Raw genomic sequence first — 25,572 nt, 5'->3', positions numbered from 1 at the left:
TTTAAATATGTAGTTTAACTTTAAAACTTAAGGTTTTATCAACTAAATCAATTGGTTTTGATTTTAATAAATACATTTAAAAACTTCAAGAATTTACATGAAGGTGTAATGAATATTGATGTTATCACATGGCACTCTTATTTATCAAGAGCAAAACTTAAACTTTTCAACTGTTAATCTGGTACAGAAATCTTAAAAAGTCATTTATCTTCCATCACCCAGAATAACCACTTGTAACATCATACTGTTTAATTTTCCTTTTTTCTTAACACATACACATAAAATTTTTTGGGGGGGAGTGAATCATACGCTATTGATTTGTAATCTGATTTTGCCACAATATTTTGTAATTCAACAGATGAGCAATTTCATTATATTTTTAATGATTGCCTATTATTTCAAAATAAGAGTATACTATATAACTTATTACCCCTATCCCACATCATTGAATTTTTGGACTTTTTCCTTTTTTAAATTACTGTTACAAACAAAATGTGATACATATCATTGTATATACATATTTGTTCTTTTATCCATAACACCTTTAGGATAAATTCCTCAAGAAATAATTATTTGGTCAAAAAAATATATGTGTGTATGTTTTCTCATATGTTCAACATTATAGGGATATAATCATTCTTTCATTCAATACTATAACAAAATATGAAGTTCAGACCCAAGGGTATATAGGAATCTAATATAACAATTCATTCAATCATTTATTCATTCATGCAACAAATATCTATTGAACACATACATACTAGGTAGATGCTGGAGTTAAAGCGCTGAGCAAGACCACTAAGGTTCCTGTTCTCATGAGTTATATTCCAAAAGGAACAAACAAGATCATATAATTTAATGTGCAATATCAAATTAATGGGGAAAGAATAGATTATTCAATACACAATGGTGTTACAACCATTAAGAAGTAAATTAGATTTATATTTTCATGTATGTCTCATCAAGTGCATTGTAAATGGATTTAAAATCTATATTTTAAAAATGAAACCATGGAAATATTTGGAAAAAAACATATGAATTTAATAAAAAGTAACATTACATACATTCTTAAAAACATGAAAACTCCTTTAGTGTAAGATCAATGCAGTTTTAGAAATGACATCTTATTTTTAAATAACAGAACAGAACAAGGAAATTTTTGAACAATAATCTTTATTAGTATATTTTCAAAGGTACATATGATCCTGAGCTACTTCATGTAGACATTTATCATTTACTCTTTGAAGTTTACATGTATTTTGTTACCAATTCTCTGGTGAGTACATTTTTGTACTAATCAGGAACATAATAACTTAAAATATTGTTATCCCTGGAATAGCCACCTAATTTACTCAGATCATCTCATTACCTAATTCTACTACATTAAAGGCTATAGAACATTATTTCTCAATTAAGCAATTTCTTTTTCAAAACTGCAAAGATGGGCAGTGCAAGAGCTGATTCCTTAAACCCGAGTAAATTCTTAGAAAACTATGTTGCTTTCTGTTTTTGATCTATTCCATTCAATGAACTGGGTAATAATTAGACCATCGATATTTGAGAAGAATGGCAAAAGTAACTACCTCTAATCTCAACATTTTAGCTAGTGAAAAATGTTATAGGCTCCCTTCATATGTAAGTAGTCCAAAATTATCCCAATAAGAACTATTTACCATGATCTAAATGAAAAGGGGGACAACCCAATGTAAATAGATCTATGTTTAAATGGTTGTGTTATAAAAACATGTTACATGAAATGCCTCTCCAGGTTCTGTAAAGGAATACATACAGATGATTAACGTTAAATTTTGTAAATCTAGACCAGGACTTTTATAATTGGCAAACAACAACAACAACAAAAAACAGACAAAAATGGAAGACAAAGTTCTGTGACCTTTAAGAAAAAACATTTATCCAATATTACCTCCGACTGTGCACAAATAAATATTTTCATTCTTGAATTTTAAATTACTACCAAAATATTGTATCTTCCTACAAACAACAAAAAACAAGCAAACAGTATCTAGAAATGGTTGTTATCTGACAAGAATGTCAAGTCTTTGAAGGTACACCCCAATTTTTTTCCTGAATAAGGTCACTATGATCTTAGGTTAAAGTTGCAGTAAGCAGTTCAAGCAAAATGCATATTGCTTAGATTTTAAAGCAAGCACTTTTGATACTTTTTAATTAAAATATAAGTATAAACGTGAAGCTATTGTAGAAACATTTTTAAATGCTTCTTGAGAATACTTACAGATCAGCAAGTAATAGGATAACTAATTTAAAAATAATGAAAAGATGATGTTATGTGTAATGTTTGGTGACAAATCCAAAAACATCTTTACAAGATGTAATGGAACATGAAGATACAGCTTCGTTATTCAGAGCGTGAAAACCAAACAGCAATCAAAACAAACTCTTTGCATATAATGTAGTGCAAGGAGCATTTGTTCATAAAAGACTCCCAAAGTCTTGAAACTTTATACATAAACAAGAATGGAATCCATTAGGATAAATGATTTAAGGATGTCCAGAGTAGCTTATCAAGAACTGCTAGATACTATTACCTGCTCACTAAATCATAAGCAAGCTTATGCAAAACTGTGTTCTGGATAGCTCACTCTTATCGCTCCCCAATAACAAGCTCGGATAAGGCAGATCAAACCTAAGAGATAAGCAACTGCCCAAGAAACATAGGTTGCATGAAATCGCCTTGCAAAATCTTGGCTGCCAACCTAAAATAAAAAGCAGTACAAAAACAATAGGTTATAAACTTTAAGGAAATATCTATCTAGAGAATTGTGTTGGCTTATATGTGATTTTTATGAAATATATTCATGAGGCCACAAAATCCTTATAAAATATGAACTGGAATATTTGTTGATTATCACTGACAGAGTAAAATTTAATAAGAACAGTGCTAATTATGTTAACTATACATTTTATGAAGTAAACAAAAAGCCCACTAAAATATGTTATCTCTGTAAGGAATTTAATCTTTGTAACTGCTTAGTATTGTGTGACACAACAGGAATATTGCTAATAATATGGGACCAGATAGACCAAAGATGCATTGAAAGCAAATAAATGACAGCAAAAGAGATCAGTCCCTTTCTCTTTTCTTGAGATAATCCCTATGCCAATCACAGCTTCAATCTCCTCTAAAAATAAGCCATCCCCATGTTGGCAATAAATCTCTGCTTGACTTGAAAAAAGATAAGAATGTTTTCCAGACTTGCAAACTGACAATAACTGCTTCAGCTTTGGCCATGGCAAAATTGGTTCTGGCACTAAATAAAAACAAGTGGCTTTTGTTAAATGAATGGTAATATCCCCAGTGCCAAGGACCTTCTGGGGGGTCTCAAGACCCCTTTCATCTGATTGAGCAAACTCCATTTACAGGTCCAGGGATTGGGCTTCAGATTACCCACAGTCCTTCACCAGCTTCTGGGCCTGGTATACCAGGGAGGCAGGCTCTTCAATGATCACTGAAGGTTGTCTGAGGCCTCACCATTTACTAGTGGTAAAGTTGAGAGAAAAGAATCCTACCAGTGAGTAGAGTAATACTCACAGTTAATCCAACTCCAATGAAAATACATATCATTCCAATGGTAATGTATGCACAGCAACGTCTTCGCGGAAGAGCACTACCCACCGAGGAACTGCAAATTCATGAGGACAAAGGTGAACATGAACAATTACATGAAGACTCTCTGCTTCATCTTTGTGAGTACTTATCTATGAGTTTAGTAACATATGCATGTCCATTTTTTCAACGTGAGAGACAAGAACATGCATAAAAATTTCATTTTTAATAAGTGACTACAATCATAAATGGTGACTTTGTCATATACTATTGTGGCTTTAAACGAAGTTCAAGCCTTGGAAATTGACAATATCCACAAAAATCCACTATAGTCAACAACAGTCTTCCAAGATAAAAATCCATTTCCAAAATGGAAAATCAGTGCTATCTTATAAATAGTATTTGATGTTTTCTACATTTAGTTATGTTTAGAGTAGTTAGTAGGTTTAGAGTAGAAAATTTGGAAAATAGAGTAAAGAATAAAAAGGAAAAGGAAAATTACCTATAATCCCACTACCATTATCACTCACATTTGGTATGTTTTTCTCCAGTCATTGTTTTGTAACTTACCAAAATAATGCAAGCATTTTCCTATGTCATTATGTATTTTCAAACTGGATTTCCAATGCATGGATATAATATAATTTAACCAATTCCCCACCACTGGACACTTTAATGTTTTCATTATTATAAAGCCAGCTTACACATCATTTTTAAAGAATTCTATTTTTCTTTGTTTTCTTGATATATTTTCAGAATTAGGATAACAAAGCTAAACTTTTTGAAATCTTTTAATGCATACTGCAAGAAGCCTATAGGAAATTCATAAAAGCATATACTATTATCACACTTCTCAACTGAAGTTCCAAATCCAGTAATTTTTACTTCTCTCCACTTTTAATTATTGTAATTTCAAAACGACAGAAGTACAGCAGAGATCACACAGCCAAATCAATGCTTTCTTCTCTTCCTAAATACACATAACATATCATCTGTCAAGCACCATGTGAATGAATGATATAATGAAGTATTTGATTTGCCTTTGTATGGCCAGTGTCAATGTCACACCTAGCACATACTAATTGCTCAAGGAATGTCTGCTGAATAAATACAGACGTGCATCACTTACTAGGCATATTTAGAAATGTGCTATTCCAAAGAAGTTAATTTGGCATAACAGAAAAATGGTTTCAAGTCCCAAACGTTTTATAAAAATTGATGAATATTGCTGCAAATATATATCATAAATATTTCTGAATACTTGAGCTAAAACAAACATCTGGGTGTGTGGGGGCAGTGGGGGTCACCATTAATAGCTGTTGCATACAGCGTGCTATCTGGAGTTACTAGGGTATGCAGAATTCATTGTCATTATGATATATTTAACCTTAAACTAGTTTTGGTGTTAACTCCTATGTGTGCATTTGGTGATTTCTTCTGCCTTATACCTCACAGCTGGCCATCATTTCTCATTTACCTGTGTATTTCCCCCCGCAGTCTAATCTACCAAGGATTAGAAGACAACTCAGTTTATTAGAATTAAGCATTGAATAAGTCAAAAGGTTCTAAGTGAATATTAGAGCAGCTTTCCTGTGAGCCAAACAATACACTTTTTTGTTTTTGGTATCATTAATCGACAATTACATGAAGAACATTATGTTTACTAGACTCCCCCCTTCACCAAGTCCCTCCCACATACCCCATTAGTCACTGTCCATCAGCATAGTAAGATGCTGTAAAATCACTACTTGTCTTCTCTGTGTTGCACAGCTCTCCCTATGCCCCCCCCCATTATACATGCTAATGGTAAGGCCCCCTTTCTTCCCCCCCTTATCCCTCCCTTCCCACCCGTCCTCCCCAGTCCCTTTCCCTTTGGTAACTGTTAGTCCTTTCTTGGGTTCTGTGATTCTGCTGCTGTTTTGTTCCTTCAGTTTTTCCTTTGTTCTTATATTCCACATATGAGTGAAATCATTTGGTACTTGTCTTTCTCCGCCTGGCTTATTTCACTGAGCATAATACCCTCTAGCTCCATCCATGTTGTTGTAAATGGTAGGACTCAAACAATACACTTTCATACATTAATTTCAGTGCAAGAATTCTGCTTAGAATACCCATGCTCATTCTTCATCAGTCAACTTGAATAGTCACTACCTCTGGGAAATCTTCCCAGAAAAGAAAAAATCTACTGTTACTCTACAGCCCCAGTGCCATCTCATCACAGGGATAAGCAATGACAACCGAGTGCCTAGTGCACAGGTAACGAAATCTCTTATACATTTAATACATTATGTGGTATCTCTTTGCAATATATATAGTATTGTTTTGCATGTGTTAAATTTGTATATGTGTATGTGTTAAACTGTATGCTTCTGTGACTTGCCTTTCTTTTTTTTGCATGTTTCCTCAATATTTTACATGAGAGTCTTCAATACTCATATATGGAGATCTGGTTTATTCATTTTCATGACTATCTTCCATTATATGAAAATACCACATTTTACTCATTCTCCCTGTGTTGAAGGACAGTCAGGTTTTCTTTTTCTAAATCTTTTGGTTTCATAACAATGCTGCATTGAACACTTTTTGATATGCTTCTTTATGTACATATGCAGGAATTTCTCAAACATGTATCTGGGAACAGAACTGTTGTGCTCTATCACAGACATATGGTCAACTACAATAAATGCTAAATTTATTCCCCCACCAACACTGTATGAGAGCTTCCATTGCTCCATCCACATCCTCATCACTTCAACACTTGGCATTGTTTTCATGTTTGACAATTTCATGGATGAGAATGGTATTTCATTGTGGTTTTAATCCCTATATCCTTGATTTCTATCAAGGTTGAACATCTTTTCAAATGCTAGTTGACTAGTGATTGTCTTTTTCTATTAACTACTTGTTCATGTCTACTGTCCCTTTGCCTTGGGCTGTCTTTAGCTTACTAATTCACAGATGATATTTATATAATCTGCATCTTATTCCAGGGAGCTATACACACTGCACGTATCTCTTACAGCCTGTGTTTTCCAAAATTCATTTTTAATAACAGCTTGTGATGATGAGTTTTTATTACTGAAAATATTAATGAAATCAATATAATGTAATTCTAATATGCTCAAAATTATCAGTATATTCCTTTAAGCTTTGTGCTTTTTTATCCTTCTCTAGGAAATTCTTTCCCATCTCTGTCATAAAACTATTTTTAAATCTTCTCTTGTAGAAGTATTAGAATTTTGCTTTTTATATTTGTCTTGACCTACAAGAGCATATCCCTTATAATTATCCATTTGCATTTTACATATTTTGAAGTCATTATTTGAGGCACACAAGTTCAGAATTTATGTTTCTGATGAAGTGACCTTTGGAATTCTTTTTATCCTAAAGTATAAGAGATAATTAAGGTACATGCTAAAATGCTGTAATAGAGACATCCAGAATACAGTAGCTTGAAAAGTTAATTTCTCTCACATATAGGAATTCAGAGGTAAATGTACACTCTGGGTTGGTAAACAGCTCTGCTCCATGATTAACTGCCATTGCCAGACTCAACAGAAGAAACAAGTCTCCTAATGCAGTTGCTTTTTCCAGCCAATTGGAAGAGAGAGAAAATCATGACAAGTACTTTTGTCTTTCAAGAGAGTATCAGGAAGCCGTATTCATTGCTTTTACTCATACTTCATTGGCCTTAACTTAAACTCATGGCCATAACTTTCTGCATGAGAGGCTAGAAAATGCAGTTAGCTGGGTGGCCAGTAAGACTCAAGAGTTCTTCTACTAAAAGGAAGTAGAGAACAATCAATCTGCTCTTTTAACTAAGATTAAAACTACTATTTTAATGTTGTTTAGCACCTGCCTAGTATGTCTTTCCTTCAGTTAGGGTTTCATGGTTTTATCTTTTTCTGTCCTTTTACTTTGATTCTTTCTCATATTTCATGGGTCTTTTCTTCAAACTGCCTGTTAACATCAATCTAATCTGATATATTGCTAGCAAGTTTTACCAACAAGTTTAGTCTAAATATGTATATTCTGACAACTGATACATGTGGATTATTTCTGCTACCTGATTTTGGCTTTCTATAATTTTTGTATTTTCTGTGCCTTTCCACCCTCTTTTCTAGACTTCTTTTGGTTTGACTGTGTTTTTCTTTATTAAGGTATCATTAATATAAATGTTATAAAGGTTTCACATGAGCAACATTGTGTTTATTACATTCACCCACATTATCAAGTCCCCCCAGACACACCCCATTGCAGTCACTGTCCATCAGCATAGGAAGATGCTATAGAGTCACTACGAGTCTTCTCTGTGTTATACTGCCTTCCCTGTGACACCCCTATATTACCTGTGTTTATCATAATGCCCCTTAATGCCCTTCTCCCTCCCTCCCTATCCACCCTCCCTTATGCCTTCTCTTTGGTAACCACTAGTCCCTTCTTGGACTCTGTGAGTCAGCTGCTGTTTTGTTCCTTCAGTTTTGCTTTGTTGTTATACTCCACAAATGAGGGAAATCATTTGGCACTTGTCTTTCTCCACCTGGCTTATTTCACTGAGCATTATACCCTCTAGCTCCATCCATGTTGTTGCAAATGGAAAGGTTTCTTTCTTTTTTATGTCTGAATAGTATTCCATTGTGCATATGTACCACATATTTATCCATTCATCTACTGATGGACACTTAGGTTGCTTCCATATCTTGACTATTGTAAATAGTGCTGCAATAAACACAGGGGTGCACATGTCTTTGAATCTGGGATCTTGTTTTCTTCGGGTAAATTCCTAGGAGTGGAATTCCTGATCAAATGGTATTTCTATTTTTAGTTTTTTGAGGAACCTCCATATTGCTTTCCACAATGGTTGAAATAACTTACATTCCCACCAACGGTACAGGAGAGTTCACCTTTCTCCTCATCCTTGTCAGCATTTGTTGTTCCTTGTTGTTTGGATGTTGGCCATCCTAACTGGTGTGAGGTGATGTCTCATTGTGGTTTTAATTTGCATTTCCCCATTAAATAGCAAAGTGGAGCATCTTTTCATGTGCCTGTTGGCCATCTGAATTTCTTCTCTGGAGATGTGTCAGTTCATATCCTCCACCCATTTTTCAATCGGGTAATTTGCTTTTTGGGTATTGAGGCATGTGAGTTCTTTACGTATTTGGGATGTTAACCCTTTATTGGATTGACTGTGTTACTTTTTATTTCATTTTCCCTTTCCTATTTAGAAAGTTTTACAATCTATTTCTACTCAGTTAGTAGTGGCACTTGAAATTTTACACACATGCCTTTTAAAAACTAAAGTCATTTAGTAAATCTACCTTCCCAATAAATACAAGAATCTTGGAAAGCTTAACTCCAAACATTCTGCTCTCATCTTACATGCTCTTGTTTTCAAATACTTCAGTTTTATTGTATTTTTGTTCTTCCACATTTGTTAGCATTAATATTATTGTTATTACTGTTTTTGCTTTTTTATACAATGTTCCTAGTTAATGTTTATAATTTCTTGGTTTACCTTTTCCTGCATGACAGAAATTTCTCCTGGGAAATTTTTCCATTTTCCCTAAGTTTATCTTTTAGCAGTTTCTTTAGTGAGTTTATCAAGATGGTTAACACTCTATTTTTGTTGGTTGGCTCTGCATTTGAAATACCTTTATTATTCTATTATGCTTTAGATGGGCCGATAATACCAGTCTGACAGTTAATTTCTCTTAGTATTTTGAAGTATTCTTAAAAATGTTTTTTGGCTTTTATTGTTGCTGTTGAGATGTTGTGACAGAACCGTTATCTTTTTCATACTGAAAATCTGGTTTTCTCTGCTGTTAAAATATTCTCTTCAACTTAGTTTTTCTGCAATTTCACTATAATGCATGTTTATTCTGCATGGATTTCATTGTTCTTTGTGAATCTAAGGGTTCATATCTTTCATAGGTCTCTAAATATTTAGGGATTATCTCTACAAAATGCCCCCCATCCCATTTCCCTTTTGTCCTTCTAGGTCAGAAATATATTAGATGTTTTCATATTTCTCTTAATATTGCTTTCAACTATGTATCTCTGGTATTTACTTGCTTCTATCTTCCAATCTACAACTCTAGTTTTCAGCTTAATCTGATCTATTTACCCTGTCCATTGCATTTTGATTTCTGTAATTTTTAATTTCTAGAAGTTTTATTGTTTCTTTAAACTTTTGCCTGGTTATTATTTTGTCAATTAAATTTTTTATTTTGAGACATTTGTAGATTTATAAGCTGTTGCAAGAAATAATAGAGATCTCATGTATTCTCTACCCAATTTCCCAATGGTAACATTTTGTAAACTATAGTACAGTATTATAACCAGGATATTGACATTCATACAAACCACTCATATTCAGATTTCCCATTTTACTTATAGTCATTTGTACACTCAAGTGTATGTGTGTATTTAATTCTATAAAATCTTATCACATGTATAGGTTCATGTATCCATTTACCACAGTCAAGATTATTCCTCTCTATAAGGATCCTTTTATAACCACACTCACCTCCCTCCTGCCTATTCTACCCCACTACCCACCACACCATCACTAATCTTGTTCTCCATTTATAAAATTTTTTCATTTCAAAATGTTACATAAACAGAATATATTGTAGATAACTTTGTGGGAGTTTTTTTTTTTTTCACCTAGCATGAATTCCTTAAGATTCATCCAAGTTGTTCCATGTGTCAATAATTCATTCCCTTGACTGTAAAGTAATATTTCAAGGCATGGATATACTACAGTTTGTTTAACCATTCACCCATGGAAGAGCACTGGGGTTGTTTCCAGTTTGTGGCTATTAAGAATAAAGTTGCTATGAACATTCATGTACAGGTTTTTGTGTGTGCTTGCTCATTTTTTATAGACTCTTAACTGTTTTCTCAATTTCTGTTATAGAAACATTTTAGACATTGGTTATAATATAATCTATATTTAGTAATATCTGAAGTCCTTGGGAGTCTAATTATGCTGTTTGTTACTGATGCTGACACTGCTTGGTATCTTGACTCCTCCTACATTGGTAATTTTTATGTGAGAATTTATTTTGGCAGATCTTAATATAATAAATCTTGGATGGCATAATTTAGGGGTGGCTTCATCCACAGAAAAATTTCATTTGTTTTTCCCAGGCTCCCTAAAATGATACCAAACCTAAACCACTTTAAATTGATTTCTGAGACTGGGTTTTCCTAGACTATATAAATGAGATAGAATATAAACTTCAAACTCTCTGTTCTTTAAAATCTCTACTTCGTAATATTCCTTTTCTGGTGGATTTTTTTCTCTCCTACAGCACACCAGCTTTATTCTTTTCATGGAGAATAGTCCTTTAAGGACTTTATTTGGTGGGGGTGGGGAAATAGCTCTCCACCTTCTGCAAAGCCAAAGCCTTCTTTCTCATCATCTGAACACTGACTGAAACCCAAGGCTCTGGAACCCTGGTGTCAGCAAATACACTCAGGATATCTGAAATGAAAACCGTTTGCCATTTCCTCTTCATTTCAGGTCCTTGGGGATTTTCTCAACTTTTGCTGACCTGAACTATGCATTTAGAAGGCTGTTCTAACTAGTCTTTCATGTTACTACATGTAAAAGTCAAGATCTTCTAATGTACAAAAATGGGGACAGTGAATCTCCAAGAGGAAAACATCATGTCATGTTTCCCAAACATCTAAGTATTCACTTTTCAAATGACTAACTTCCCCTTTACAGCACTCTCCTATGGCACACCAGCTTTCTGAAGGATGCCTGGAAAATGAAGATGGTGTCAAGCAATGCTATGTACAACACAATTTTCAGATGAGGTAGCAAAAAAGAGTTTATTAGGTGGGGCTTAAGGACAGGGTAAGATATGAATAGATAGGGCACGAAGTTGTCTTAGCTGATAGCAGTGGCCCTGTTCAGATATGAAAAGCATAAGAATTTTGTTCAAGGAACAAGAAGCAGAATTACCTTTCTTTCAGAAAAAGTCTCTGTAGGTGAGAAGCAGCAGCAAGCGATGTGTGAGCTGTTTGTGAAGTTAAGTGGGTGTTTTGCAGGTGTATGGGAATGAGAAAGAGACTAGCCAGGCCATCCCAGGCCTAGAAGAGTGAGATTAAGGAACAAAAGAAAGAAACTGCATTATGTATTTATGCTGGGACACAGGTTGTGTGTAGAGGTGGATGAAAACATAACCAAGATACCAGTAGAGAAGTTAGTCAAAAACCTAAACCTGGAGGGTTATATATAGACTGGAGTTTGTTTTGGATTTTAGGTAATAGCCTCTAATAATCTATATGATGCACTTACATCAATAAATAGAAAATGTCCTTCCTCAGGATCCTTAACCTGCACAACTGCATGCCACTGCCACAAACTTGGAAGCTAATGAAAGATTGGAAGCCAGAGAGTTTAAAATCATATTTGCATTTGGGCACAATGAGTCTAGTAAATGGATAGAAAACTGCAAGGCTGAAGGTCAAAAGATACAGTAGAAAGCCACTGCAGTAGTCCTGGTGAGAAATCCTGAATGCAAGAATGAGAGAACAGAGTTGGTATCTCAAGAGAGAAAACTGATAGGACTTGTTTCCATTTGGGTATAGAGAATAAAGATAAACTCAGCTTTCTGTCTTTGATTAGCTGGACAAATGGGTAACATTCATCAATGTAATATATTCACTAATACACGTGAACGATTAGTTTGCAGAGTGGGGTAAAGAAGTTGGAATATTGTATCTGAGATGCCTGTGGACACTTAGGTTGAAATAGCTATAGGTAAAATAGTAAAGATCTGGAAATAACTGCTTTGGAGAGTGGGAGAGGGAGTTAGTCAAGGACACCTAAAAAAGGAATATCAAGCAAGGGTTTAGCTGAAGTGTAAAGCTACACATTTGTAAAGAGCTAATCAATGGAGAATTTTTTCATCTTTCAGTTATCTTGACGAAGGAAGGGAGAAGCCATGGCCACACTGATCCAAGATTGGTGGTTTGAAAAGCAGGTGGATGCATCTGAATTTCAAGTGACTGAACTTAGCCAATCTAGCAAATTTAGGAGTCTTAATTTTTAATATGTTCAAAATGAACTTATCATCTCTCTGCCAGACACAGTTCTTCTAGATTCTCTGTTCTCTATCTGTGAATAGTTCCATAGCCTCTCAGGTAGGGTCATCCTTGACCCCAATCTCTCTCTTATTTCTTCACATTCAATCCTAGCTATTCCACTTCCTTAATAGCACACTTAGCCTTTTACTCCGGTGTACTTTTGTACAGATAGCTCCTCCCACAAGGAAAAATCCCACCCTCTCTTACACATCCCCACTCATCTTTAACAACTTAGTTCATGTTAAACATGGACAGCTTAGGCCCTTTCTCCTGAGAAGCTTCTCTCATGTTCCTTTCTCTGCAATCTATATTAGGGGCTCTTCAGAGCAGAGCATGTGGGGCATACCTCTTTCAAAGCACTTAAAACTTCAGTGTAATTATCTACTCTTTTCCCTATACCTACAAGACTAAGTTTCCTGAAGACAAGGCTATATCTTTTATCTCAAGCACTATTACCTAGAATAGGACTGTTTGTTGAATTCATGAATCATAAAAGAAAGCACTAAACAGCAAAATAAAAGAGAGTACAAGTCTGTTACTGTTTAAAATGGTAGGAGGTGATCCACAAGGGAGTACAACAGCAATGTAAAGAAATGATATTCAGTGATAATTATCATTGATTAAATTGGCATCTCAGTTAGTCGAAGGTCCATCATAACATTTGCATGGAAATACAGTCCAGATTGTATTTGAGAATGCTGGGACTACATCTCCTGTTCAGCAGTGGCCACAAGCTGCCCACTGAAACAGTAACCTCATCTTCAGCTACAATAGCCCCAGTGACTGCATGAGTAAGAAACAGTCATATGAAAAAATGCTTCTTCATCTCTGGAGCCCTGGGGGAAGCTTTCCCCACATTTTATGAGGGGGAAATGTAGTGATTAATAACTCCTATAACTTAAAAATAATTTTAGGATAGTTGATATTTGTGTTTAAAGAAATAAAATTCCAGCTCAGAATGTTACTTCAATAGATGACTCATCATTTTGTCATGAAGAAAAACATTCAAAGAGAAATCTAGATACAAGCCATGAGCCTTCATGTGATAAAAGCATCTTTGCTCAAATAGGTAAGAAATACTGAGTCCTCCAATGTCTCACATGTAGTTCCAATTCAATAAACATTCCTCTGAGACTGATACTGAAGCTGATTTATCCCATGTAAATGTCTATTCAAGTTGTTCCTTAAGTAATTGGTATCAATTCTTCTTTAGATTAACACACTGTCTTGTGATATTTTAACCAATCATGGAATAGCTAGGTACTCAATACTTCTTTATTAGCAGTAAAATACTGCCAGTATTCTAAAATAATTAACCAAGCAAAACACTTGAGCAAAATTCTTAACCTCTGTAACAGATTTGTTGGAAATATTACAGCTATTATGTGTATATAAAGCAAATATCACTGGGCTACTTATCAGAACAGTCTGCAAATTATAAGTCTCTGCTTTTTATTTTCAGTAAAATTTTGGAATCCAATTTCATGTTCTTGGTGAAGATATTTGCAATTTAATTTTTTTCAGTTTCATGAAAATATAGACATAGTTAGCTAGAGGATCAAATCTAGCAGAGATAGAGGTATTTTATTACATGTATTTTACTTCTCACTTGTTAATTCTTTGCTAGAAATTAGGATTTCTCTACTCTCAGAACAGATTTAGGTATTTATATCATACTAAGGATCAAACCAATTAAACTATGAACTCACATTTTCTATTTTAATTGTCAAAACATTCCAGTTTAATTTTCCTAGCTTAAGTTATAATTTATGCATATAAGTGGAGAACAGTAACTTTTATATTAGAATGTTATTATCAAAAATAGATGCTATGCAGAAGAGTTCATATATCAGGCATGTGTCTGCTATCCTTAGAAAGGTCTGCTTGTAATGTTAGTTCTTAGCTAGCATCTGGGAACTGAGATTTCTAGAAAGTTCCCATCATTTCCTAACCAATTTCTTTACTATATCTAAATTGTTTGTGCAAACAATACCCTTTATGCTGAACACCTGATTTTCTTCTGAGAGTGGTATGTGTTATATAGTAGGTGTCTATGGGACCAGCTCCAATAAAAATGCTAGGCACTGAGTCTCTAATGAGCTTCTCTGGTAGATAACATTTCACATGTACTGTAACATTTTACTGATGGAGGAATTAAGTGCATCCTGTGTGATTCTACTAAGAGAGGACTCTTGGAAACTTGCTCCTAGTTTCCTCCAGACTTTGCCCCATTTCTTTTGCTGATTTTGCTTTGTATACTTTCATGCCAATAAATCACAACTGCAAGTACAAATATATACTCATTCCTATTAGTTATAGAAAATCATGAACTTGGGGATCCCAGCACAGCTGCCATACATGACTTTAATCAAAATATGTATTTTTTCCATTTTTATATTGCCTTCTGTTATTTTCCCTAGGCACACCATTTAGGAATGGAGAGAAACAGACTGAATAGTTAAGACAGATAAATAAATATATAAACTTTGCCATCAGATAACAATCTTATTAGGCAGGAGATGACAAAATTGAATAACTATAAACCCCAAACAATTTGGTCTTTTTCCTAGACTACAACCCATTTTTTTAAAATTAAAGTATCACTGATATGCAATCTTACAAAGGCTTCACATGAACAACAGTGTGGTTTCAACATTCACCCATATCAAGTCCCCTCCAACACCCCATTGCAGTCACTGTCCATCAGCATAGTAAGAAGCTACAAAGCCATTACTTTTCTTCTCTGAGCTGTACTGCCTTCCCTGTGACCTGCCTATATTGTAATTGTGAATTATAGTGCCCCTTATTCTCCTCTCCCTCCCCACCCACCCTCCCCAACCCCTCTCCTTTGGTAACCATTAGTTCCTTCTGAGAGTCTGTGAGTCTGCTGCTATTTTGTTCCTTCAGTTTTGTTTTGTGGTTATACTCCACAAATGAGTGAAATCATTTGATACTTCTCCTTCTCCTCCTGGCTTATTTCACTGAGCATAATACCCTCTGGCTCCATCCATGTTATTGCAAATAGTAGGATTTCTTTTCTTTTTTATAGCTGAATATTCTATTGTGTATATGTAACACCTCTTCTTTATCCATTCATCTACTGATGGACACTTAGGTTGATTCCATTTCTTGGCTATTGTAAATAGCACTGTGATAACCATAGGGGTGCATATGTCTTTTTGAATCAGGAGTCTTGTTTTCTTCAGGTAAATTCCTAGGAGTGGAATTCCTGGGTCAAATGGTATTTCTATTTTGAGTTTTTTGAGGAACCTCCATACTGCTTTCCACAATGTTTGAACTAATTTATATTCCCACCAGCAGTGTAGGAGGGTTCCCCTTTTTTCACATCCTTGCCAGCATTTGTTGCTGCTTGTCTTTTGGATGTTGGCTGTCCTAACTAGTGTGAGGTTATATCTTACTGTGGTTTTAATTTGCATTTCCCTGATGATTAATTATAAGGAGCACCTTTTCATGTGCCAACTACAGCCCATTTTTTAAATATAAATTTTGATTATTTGCAATAGATGGTAACCTCTCACTTAGGACATTTGAAAATCCTCACCAGGTTACTATTAATGTTAGTCATAACTCTCTTAGAAACTTATTTCCCTTTAGAGAGTGAAAATCAAGCCCAGTCATTTCAATTTCAAAATAGAAAATATTAATCAATCTAAAGATGCCTTTTTTTTTAGTCTTGTAAAACATAAATATATTAAGCACACAGTCATCCCATAGCATGTCTTAAAATCAAAATCTACTTAAATGAGAATTCTGAACTCTTTAAATTGTACTCAAGTACTTCTCAATAGCATTTCCAATGATAGAGAACTTACATTTTTTTGCAGTGTGGGCATTTTGCCAAAGTGTTGAACCTCAGTTCCATCCACTGTAAAATAAATAAAGGGATTGAAAAGAAAAACAACTGAAAACTATCCAATCTGATAAGATGTTTCTTTTAGTTCAAATGTCATCAGGGATCTCAGCAGAAGCAATCACCTTCTCATGGTTATATGAGCTTTTCCCCTCCAATATTTCTCCCCACTCCCTTAAAATAAAGTTTGGGAATCCCCTCTCAAATAGTTCCCATGATTTTTTCAAGCTTCTGACGCAGTCTAGGTTTGCTTTACCATGTAAAGGAATGGACTGCTGTAAATCATCTCATTTCTTTCAGCCTTATGTCTCCACCATTCACTCCAGGGAATAAAAACATATTTCATATACCTTCAAAATTGTTTTCCTTTTACATCTTGAGGAATAGCCTTTTATGTACCTGAATATTTATTCTATTAATGTGGGAAACCCACAAAGTAAACAAACATATCAGATACAGTAGAGCTCAAGTCAGGAAGCTGCCTTGCTATTCCGTCCTTGCTTATTCTACGGAGTGAAAACATAATCCTGTGCTGCAACTTTCTCTTTCAATTTCTCCCCTGTAAATGTAGTACTAGAATGCACTACCTTCTCACAGGATTGTTATTCAGATACTTGAAATGGTGTACTAGTAGTAGGTTAAAATCTTTGAAAGAATGAGCGATATAAATTTAAAGTAACTCTTTACCTCTAAAAGTATATTTAAAAGTACCTCTCACACCTTCCATCTTGTTTACTTTTCTATATACCTTCTTGTAAAGCAAGTATTTCCTTTATAGTTTTAAGAGAATTCCTTTACTTCAGGAGTTTTATCATCAAAACAGTTTTTCTTTTATTAAAATTAATTTTTGTTTAGGATCCCAGGTCACTCACTTCTCTTTTCATAACTTTCCGGTTCTAGGTATAATAAGGCTTCAACAAATTCTGTGCATTTTCAAATGTTTTCCACACAATAGAAGATAATTTTCAGAAAGTATATGATGCATAATTCTTTTCTCTTTAAATATTTTTAAAATGGCTAACTTTTAAAGAAAACAATAAATTTGGGTTTGCCTGGGCTTCTCTTTCTTCATATTTATTTCAATCCTCATTAAAGTTAGTTAACCTTGAAATGATCTCTCTCCATCACAGCAGGAACAGAGGCCAAAGATAAATAAACTAGAAATGAAACATGAATGTTAACTCTCTTTTTGAAATGATTATTTGTCAACATCTGAGAATGTCAAACTAAGGCTCCTTTTTTTTCAAGAAGCAGTAAATTTTTCTTTCATTACTATTTTGTGACAAGTCAATTTATTTCAAAACCTACTGTTTACAGTAAAAATGCCAGAAGTAATGTGGGAAAGATTTCTACAGAAATTTTTTCAGTACATTAAGATGCAAAGAATACAGAAATCTTACTGAGTACTTTTTTCATGTTTTTGTATTTAGCTTTAGGATAGCTGCTGAACTTGTAACATCATTACATATTTTACTTATAAATAACAAACTAAAGTTTTTCACAGGTTAAAAAAAAAAGCTAAGTAGTTGAGGAGACAATTATGAACCCTTGAATGAAGAGGAAATCAAAATTGAAGCCTGAAGGCTAACATGTTGGCATAGTATTCTAGAATTTTAGATGACCAGTTGAAGGAGACTAGCCCAATATTACCATTTTATAGTGGTCTTCATTTTAGCATAGATTATGCATGGTAAACTCAATTATAACTACATCAGCTAATACTTTATTATATAATTAGTAAATTATACAACCAGCAAACTAACACACCTGGTTTTGTTATCTCCAAGTACTCAACATGCAGCAAACTAAGAACATAGAAGCATCTATTATTAGAAATAATTTTGTCATAATCTATTCAAATGAATGCAAATACTTGTGTTTTTGAAAGAAAGTTAACTTACTACTGTTCCTCATCTAAAATGCAGCCTCTGCCCTCTTAAAATTTTATTGCCAGAACTTGTAGCCTCAATAGGAAAAAATTACCTATTTTCCATCAGAAAGATTAAAGGCAACTTCTCTAAAGCCCAATCTTTTCAGTAGAGGTCTTTAATTATCTGACTTATTTTTAACTATTCTATATAAGAGATAAATTCAGTTTCCCCAAGATATACTTTTTTATCAGTCTTAAAGGCTCAAGAAAATTATAATGCTAAAAACTAGTCAATTGATAGTATCCCACTAGATTTTATTTTTTAAAGGATATAATAGGCAACTGATGTCATTACTTTGAACTATATTCAAGTTAAAACCATTTCCACTCTCTGCTATGACACCAAACCATATGTCCCAGGGTCCAAATAAGAAAAATATGACCTTGCCTGAAGGTACTACATTGGCCTAATTCTGGGCAGAGTTTAAACAATCATCATGATTGTGTCTAAAATGAGAGTTCCTGTGGCCAGGATCCTCACCTGGCCCTGGTTGGCTAGCTCACTGCACACATGTGGGCAGTACGTTGTTATTGACTCTATGTAAAGCGCTCCACCCAGTGCTCTGTGCAACATGGTGGTATGGCTGCAAGGCTGCAGGAGAGCAAAGCAGAGGCTGGAGTGGTGGCAGCGCCGAAGACAGAGCCAGAGGATGGCTGTGTGAGACAGCTGTGCGGGCAGAGAGGCCCAGGGAACGGCTGTGCGGGCAGAGGGGCCCAGAGGCAGAGACCAGCTGGCTGCATGCGGATTCGCTCTGAGTGAACAGGATTTTAGTGACTGACCTACCACCATGGAAATAAAGTTGGGTATAACCCTTTCACCTCAAGAACATTCTACTGTCATTTCTTTGGTCACATTGAAGTCATAGTGAACTTGCTGGGGCTGAAACCCAGTGGCAAGACAAGGATGCAGGCACATATTGGAGGCTGTGTTAGTTTTCACTGAAGAATGCCAACCCTGCAGTCAGATATGGGTTAACAAAGCATCTGGGACTGCCTGTTACAGAGAACACCTGACTAACAGAAAAGAGCAATTAAACTCTCTAATGTTCAGGTGTCTTAGGAAACTTTTCTACATTCATGCAGGACTAGCTGAAGGCTATATATTTGCTTTAGTCTTCTAAAAAATTATTTTCCAAGCAGTGTCTCTCAGAACACTACCCTGAGATGATGCCCTCAAAATGTTTGTATATAGTATATTAAAGCTCCCTCCTGGATATTAACAATAATGCATGCTCAAAGTGCTAACAAATACACCTGTAAAAAATAATTCTATTTAATTTCGTTTATCCTAGCAATTCCCCATGACTATGAAATTCTTTACTCATATAACACCTATTATTAACCTATAAAATGAGTGTTTTATTGAATATACTTTTGAAACCACCAATCTAACATTTCTAAACACTGTGTATGGTTCTCATTAGCTCTGAAATGAATAGTGTGAATTTCTAGATAATTTAACTTCAGCATTATAACACTGATATATTACAGGATGTTATTATTATAATCACAGGATGTTGTTGAGAACACAGCCCACTGTATTGTTCTTTTATCTTAATCCATGGGAATAATTCTCTCCAGTCTTAGTATTCCAATAAAGGTTCTCCTATGTGACCTTTTTTCAAAACATGTTGAATATCTTGCAATAGACCATGTTTTCCCCTTTTCATTGACTCTAGAAGACTTACAGCTAAAATTCAGTCTAATTTTAACTGCACAGGATTAAATATTATGCATACTTATATTCTTATGCATGCCTTCATATTTTTTCTGCCCTTCTTTTCATTCTCCATGATTTTTTTGTATTTTATTTTCAGTGCTATTGAATTTTTTGTGTCTCAATTGCTTTTGGGCCTGGTAAGCCAAGGCTGAAACAAGGTAGAGAATTAGTGAATGAACTGTCCTAATAGTTAAAGGCTTGAAGGGCAAAGAATATACTATAAAGGATGTAAGACTTTTCACCATTGGCATAATAATAAGGATAAGGCAAAGTGTCCAAGCCAGAATTAAGAGCTATGCAGTCTGTTTATTCTCCTAACGCTACTCTCAAACCTAACAGGCACTCTATAAGTATGTACTGTGTTCCCCTAAACACCAAAACCTTCTTTTCTAGGAATTTTGAAATCATCTTCAAATTCTGTATATTAATCCAAAATACCCTTTCCTGCTAAAGAATTAAAGTTTTTAATCATAATTACTGTGCTAATATGTTAATATGACTCATTTGCTTGCACTGACTATTAAGTGAGAAAGGGCTAGTTTTAGAAGTTTATCTGTGGCTTGCCTTTTGCTTTAGTAATTTTCTTCTGTGGGAAAATATCTAAATGCACACATTATTTTAAAAAATAAATCACATCACATACATATCTATCTTACCTCTCAATTTGGATCATTCTCTAGAATTCACTGCCAGATTATTTCAAAACATTAAACAAACTTTGGTAACAACTGTCTTTGATTTCTCCTTTTTTCCTCATCCTCTTATCTACTTTATTATCAGTATGGTCAATTCTCTCTCTCTCAAATTCTTTATGCTATTCTCAACCATGATTATCATCACTTTCTGAACAATAAAAGCCAAATGTCTAGTATTGTGCCTCTTCACTCTTGCTCTATGCAATCCATTCTGTACATAGCATCCAGATATACAGATTAATGATAAAGTTACACTGTAGTTGTCCATTACCCCTAAGATAATGTCATTTCCTCTAAGCTAAGCACTTTTCTGTGTCCTCCTAAGGACACTCTGTATTTCCCTACTCCTGTATAAATACATTTCATGTAATTGTATTAATTGTCTTTCTCCATCTATTAGAAAATGCCATGAAGGCAGAGACTACACCTTCCTGTTTTCCCAGCACGTGGCTGAGTGCCTGGTACACACTCAACACATATTTTTTAACAAGTGAAATTAGCTCACTTATAATGCGGCTATAAGGATTATCCATGGCAAAGATTTGAAATATAAAACATAACTGGGTAAAATGCAAATGCAACGCAATTATGGATGGGAGTTTATGGACATAAGTTGAAAACTATTTTGAAAATTTTTAAATGGTATCTCAAAATATAATTTGCTCACATATAAGAAAACAATAATAAATATATTTAATGTATGATTTAGTCAAATCACTTGATACCTATCAATACCTAGACTGTATTATCCTATATTAAATCAATATGTAGTGATTTTTTAAAAAGAAATTTAACTATCCCCATCAAGTATATCCTTAAACATATGTACTTAGTCATTGATTTAATCAATAAGATATAAATGCAATGATTCATCTTGTCCTACTAGATTTAAAAAATCCTAGAAATTCTGGTTAAATGCAATAAATTGGATAAATGCATGCATTTCCATTTCCTTTTCCAAACCTGACTAAAAATGCTAATAAGTGAATTAAAAAATGTATGACACCATAAGGACAAAGAGAATCAAGAAAGAAATGGCCTCCAATTTCTGGACGATGGAAAGCTAAAGGAGACCTGGCATCTGACTTAGTGAAAGGCATGCTGAAATTTGACTGCCTCCAGAGAGAGAAGCTAATGAAAAGCAGGCTGGTTCACATTGAAGACCTGCAGAATGGCTCACAGACTGGGGCTACCAGGTGCTTTCAAAGGTAAGAGCTTGGGGTAGTGATAAAAACAGCAGTATCAGTTGAAACTCTTCCCTCCACACCACAAAACCTGAAACTCCTCCCTTCCCAACACATGCAAGAGAAGAGTGATTTATTTTGAGAAGAAACTGAACTAGAGAGCTTGTGAATTTAGGAACACCAGGCACAGCAGAAGAAAATAATCAAGCACCATTCTAAAAACAAAGGTATTACAAGTTAAAGTCTACAGTTTGAACACTGGATGATACCTGTGTCCATTACCTTCCTTCCTTAGCTCCTAGAATGCTGTGTCCAGGCATATCCTTCATAAGAAATCAGAGAATTGTTCTCCAGAGGAACTTACCCTAAAAAAGGATTATTGATACTAATAGTTGACAGTTCTCCAAAAGAAAAGGAAGAACAAAAAAAAGGAAGAGGAGGAAAAGGAAGAGGGAGAAGAAGAAGGAGAGGGAGGGAAGAGACAGAATAAGGAGAAAAAGTTTAATTCTTGATGCATGAAAAAGAGATTCTCGTCAGTGACTTACTCTCAAATATAAAGGAGCTTTTCAGTAAAACTTCTGTCACAAAAGAAAAATAAATAGAGAATGTGGGGAGAAAACAGAGACAAAGCATAAAGAAAAATAATACATTAGAAAAAATATAATTAATAGCTTCAGAAAGATGCCATAAAGAAGGGAATGCTTTTTAGAAAAAGGGAAAAGAATTGATCAGAGAACACAGGAAAACTCTTGGAAATTAAAAATTAAGTTATATGATCTAAAATTAAAATTTTGAATTAAGTTTACAAAATATAGTTGGGGAAGTTCCCTTCCCCTGTAAGAAAAAGCCTAACCTGAAAAAAAAAATGGGGAAAAAAGGAAAGAAACAGACAATTGAAGTGATCTAATATAGAGTTCTAGAAAAAGGGAACAAAGGAAATGGACTCTAAGAGGACCCACTGAGTACCCAAACAATGAGTTCAAACATTTCCTCCCTAAGGCACATGCTAAGCCACTTCAGAGCACTGGAGAGAATGAAAGGGGAAAATAAAGAGGAAGAAAAATCAGAAAAAGGACCAGGAGTCAGAATAGCAGTTCAACTCCTCATCAACAATGGAGCAAAGCCTTTACATTTTTGAGAGGTAACAATTGCCAACCCATAATTCTACATCTGGACAAATTATAAAGCAAATGTGAGATTAGATTAAAAACTGTTCAAGAAGGGCTCAAATTTATTTCCCTGCATCTTTTCTCAGAAAGATAGGAGAGGGTATGCAATGAAGGAATAAACCAAGAACTACGAAAATGGCATGGGAAACCCAGGACATTTCCTCCAACACAGGAAAAAGGGGAAAGGAATTCCTAGGGTTGCGGAAGGGAGGCTCCAGAACGACAGCTGTGTAGCAGTGTACTTCATAACAGATTCTCTTGATGTGCTTGACTGTACTGACTGGAATTCTATAGATTTATAAAAAGCAGAGGAAGAACTAATGATGTGTACATAGAAAACTGAACAAATTCAAAATGGGGAGGGACAATTATTAACAAATACAAAATATTCTAAAAGCCATACAGGAGAGAAATGTAGTATGTTACTTGAATCAGCTGTAAACATAATTTATCTAATAAAAAATGTAAGCACTAAGTATTAATTGAATAAAATAACTCTACTAGGAGTATAGAATTGAGGAAAGGGATATGGATGGCGGTGGGGTGGTATAAGTGCTAAATCCTTAACCTGCATTTTACAAGGTAATAATTAATATCTGAAATTGCTTAATCAAAAAGAAAAAGGATAAGCAAACAATAAACACATGGAAATAAATACCAGCAGAGCAGCTGAAAGAATTGAAAGTATTTGGGGGATGGTATTTGTGTTAGATAAATAAATAACCACCATTTTCCCTATAAGCTTTATAGTCTTATTTGACATTTGAAATTATGTACATGCATTACTTTAACAAAAATAAAAATCAGAAGGAAAAAAGCAATTCATCTATACTTTCTTAAATCCTTTAATTCTTAGATTCTAAGGAAAATTTTTGCTCTCATGAAGGCTAAATAACAAAAGAAAACCTGTGCTTACCTTCCTGACAGGGTAAATCATGATGAAATTAATTTTTAAAAACAAACATAGGATTAAAGTTAAAAGCAAAATTAAAGCAAAACAAGAACTTCTATAACATTTAGTCATTTCAAACTACTTACACCTTATTTTTCAATCTAGTAGTTTACCTAATTATAGATGCTAGAGATAATTCCCTTTACTCCAATTTTAATTTTTAAAAATCAAAATATTATTGATGAATTGTAGTAAGAATTTTTCTTGACTCTTCCCTTGAATTTTTCACATGTAACCACGTCATGCACTTAGTGCTCTAGAGAGCAGGTGAGGGGAGGGCAAAATTCAGTCACTCACCAAGCCAAGCCACACCTGGAAGAAAGGGCATTGTTTCTCATTAGCCTCCCTGAGAGACGCCTTTTGAAAACGAACCTATCAGAGGATGTAACTTCTGTCTAATTCACAAAATATGCAGTGCAACCTAGCTGCACCTTTGATTAACTGTCTTTCTTAAAAAGAGTTTATTTCAAACTTCTGATCGATTTGCTCTTGGACAAAACTATAAGAGTACAAGCAATGGTCAAATGCATATGATCATGACTTACATTTACAGATTGATGCCACTATGACACGTGTCTGGTTACTTACCAGAAATGTGTTTCCACAGTGCCCACACACGACCCTCGTACCTTCTGGTTGGACTGGCAATGCAGGTTGAGCTGGTTGTTCTTCAGAAATAAGCATTACTGGACCAAGGTTAATTATGCGTCTACTGTGGAAAGAGAAGGAAACACTTCATTATTTCCAAAATGGACTGAGGGCAAAATGTCCATTTTTTGGGAAAATGAAGGAAACACTTCATTACCCCAAAATGGACTGAGGGCGATAAATGGTCAAAACCATGGTATGCAGCATTGAAAATAGGTTATACTTGTTTTATAAATTAAGTGAATTAAATGTGAGACTTTGGAGCCAAAAGTCACAGAAAGTAGCAATAATAATATTTCAAAAGCAGAAAAATGAGTCTTTTTGTACTTGGGATAGAACCCATATATTACGATGTTGGTCCTAATCAATCACCTTGAGATCCATTTAACTGCCATTTCTGAGTTCTTATAAGTTCAAATCAGAAAAAAGTTATTATTATTCTCTATGTAGGAAGAAAACTTAAGTTTGATAGAAGACTACATAAGTTAAAATATTCTACATCAACAAATAATGTGTGTGCCATGAAGGTACCGAAGTGCTGAGTCACAACCAAGTTTCTCTGATTTTCTTTGAGATCATTTAGTCAGTATTGGACAGAAATGAAAATGTGGGGCTCTATTCCTTTCTACTCCCCAGTCTACTATCAGATGGGGTTGAAAATGTTTCATGTAAAGGTTTAAAAAGCCAGAAATCACAGGAAGAATACAGTTTAGGT

At 34.5% G+C, this 25,572-nt stretch overlaps 1 protein-coding gene across 1 annotated transcript in view; it reads right to left on the bottom strand.

Moving 5' to 3' along the window:
- Nucleotides 1–1,064: 1,064 nt before the first annotated feature.
- PIP4P2 (phosphatidylinositol-4,5-bisphosphate 4-phosphatase 2) overlaps nucleotides 1,065–25,572 on the bottom strand; it is a 56,501-nt gene continuing 31,993 nt past the window's right edge. Inside the window, exons 4-7 of the mRNA XM_036932787.2 lie at nucleotides 24,798–24,921; nucleotides 16,522–16,574; nucleotides 3,572–3,662; nucleotides 1,065–2,735 (exon numbers count right to left, since the gene is read on the bottom strand). Coding sequence (XP_036788682.1) covers nucleotides 2,592–2,735; nucleotides 3,572–3,662; nucleotides 16,522–16,574; nucleotides 24,798–24,921 — 412 coding nt within the window. The 3' untranslated portion in view covers nucleotides 1,065–2,591. The remainder of the gene's footprint in view (nucleotides 2,736–3,571; nucleotides 3,663–16,521; nucleotides 16,575–24,797; nucleotides 24,922–25,572) is intronic.

The sequence above is a fragment of the Manis pentadactyla genome, chromosome 3 (assembly GCF_030020395.1).
Source record: "Manis pentadactyla isolate mManPen7 chromosome 3, mManPen7.hap1, whole genome shotgun sequence".
NCBI lineage: Eukaryota > Metazoa > Chordata > Mammalia > Pholidota > Manidae > Manis > Manis pentadactyla.
This window is presented reverse-complemented; position numbering and strand designations above follow the sequence as displayed.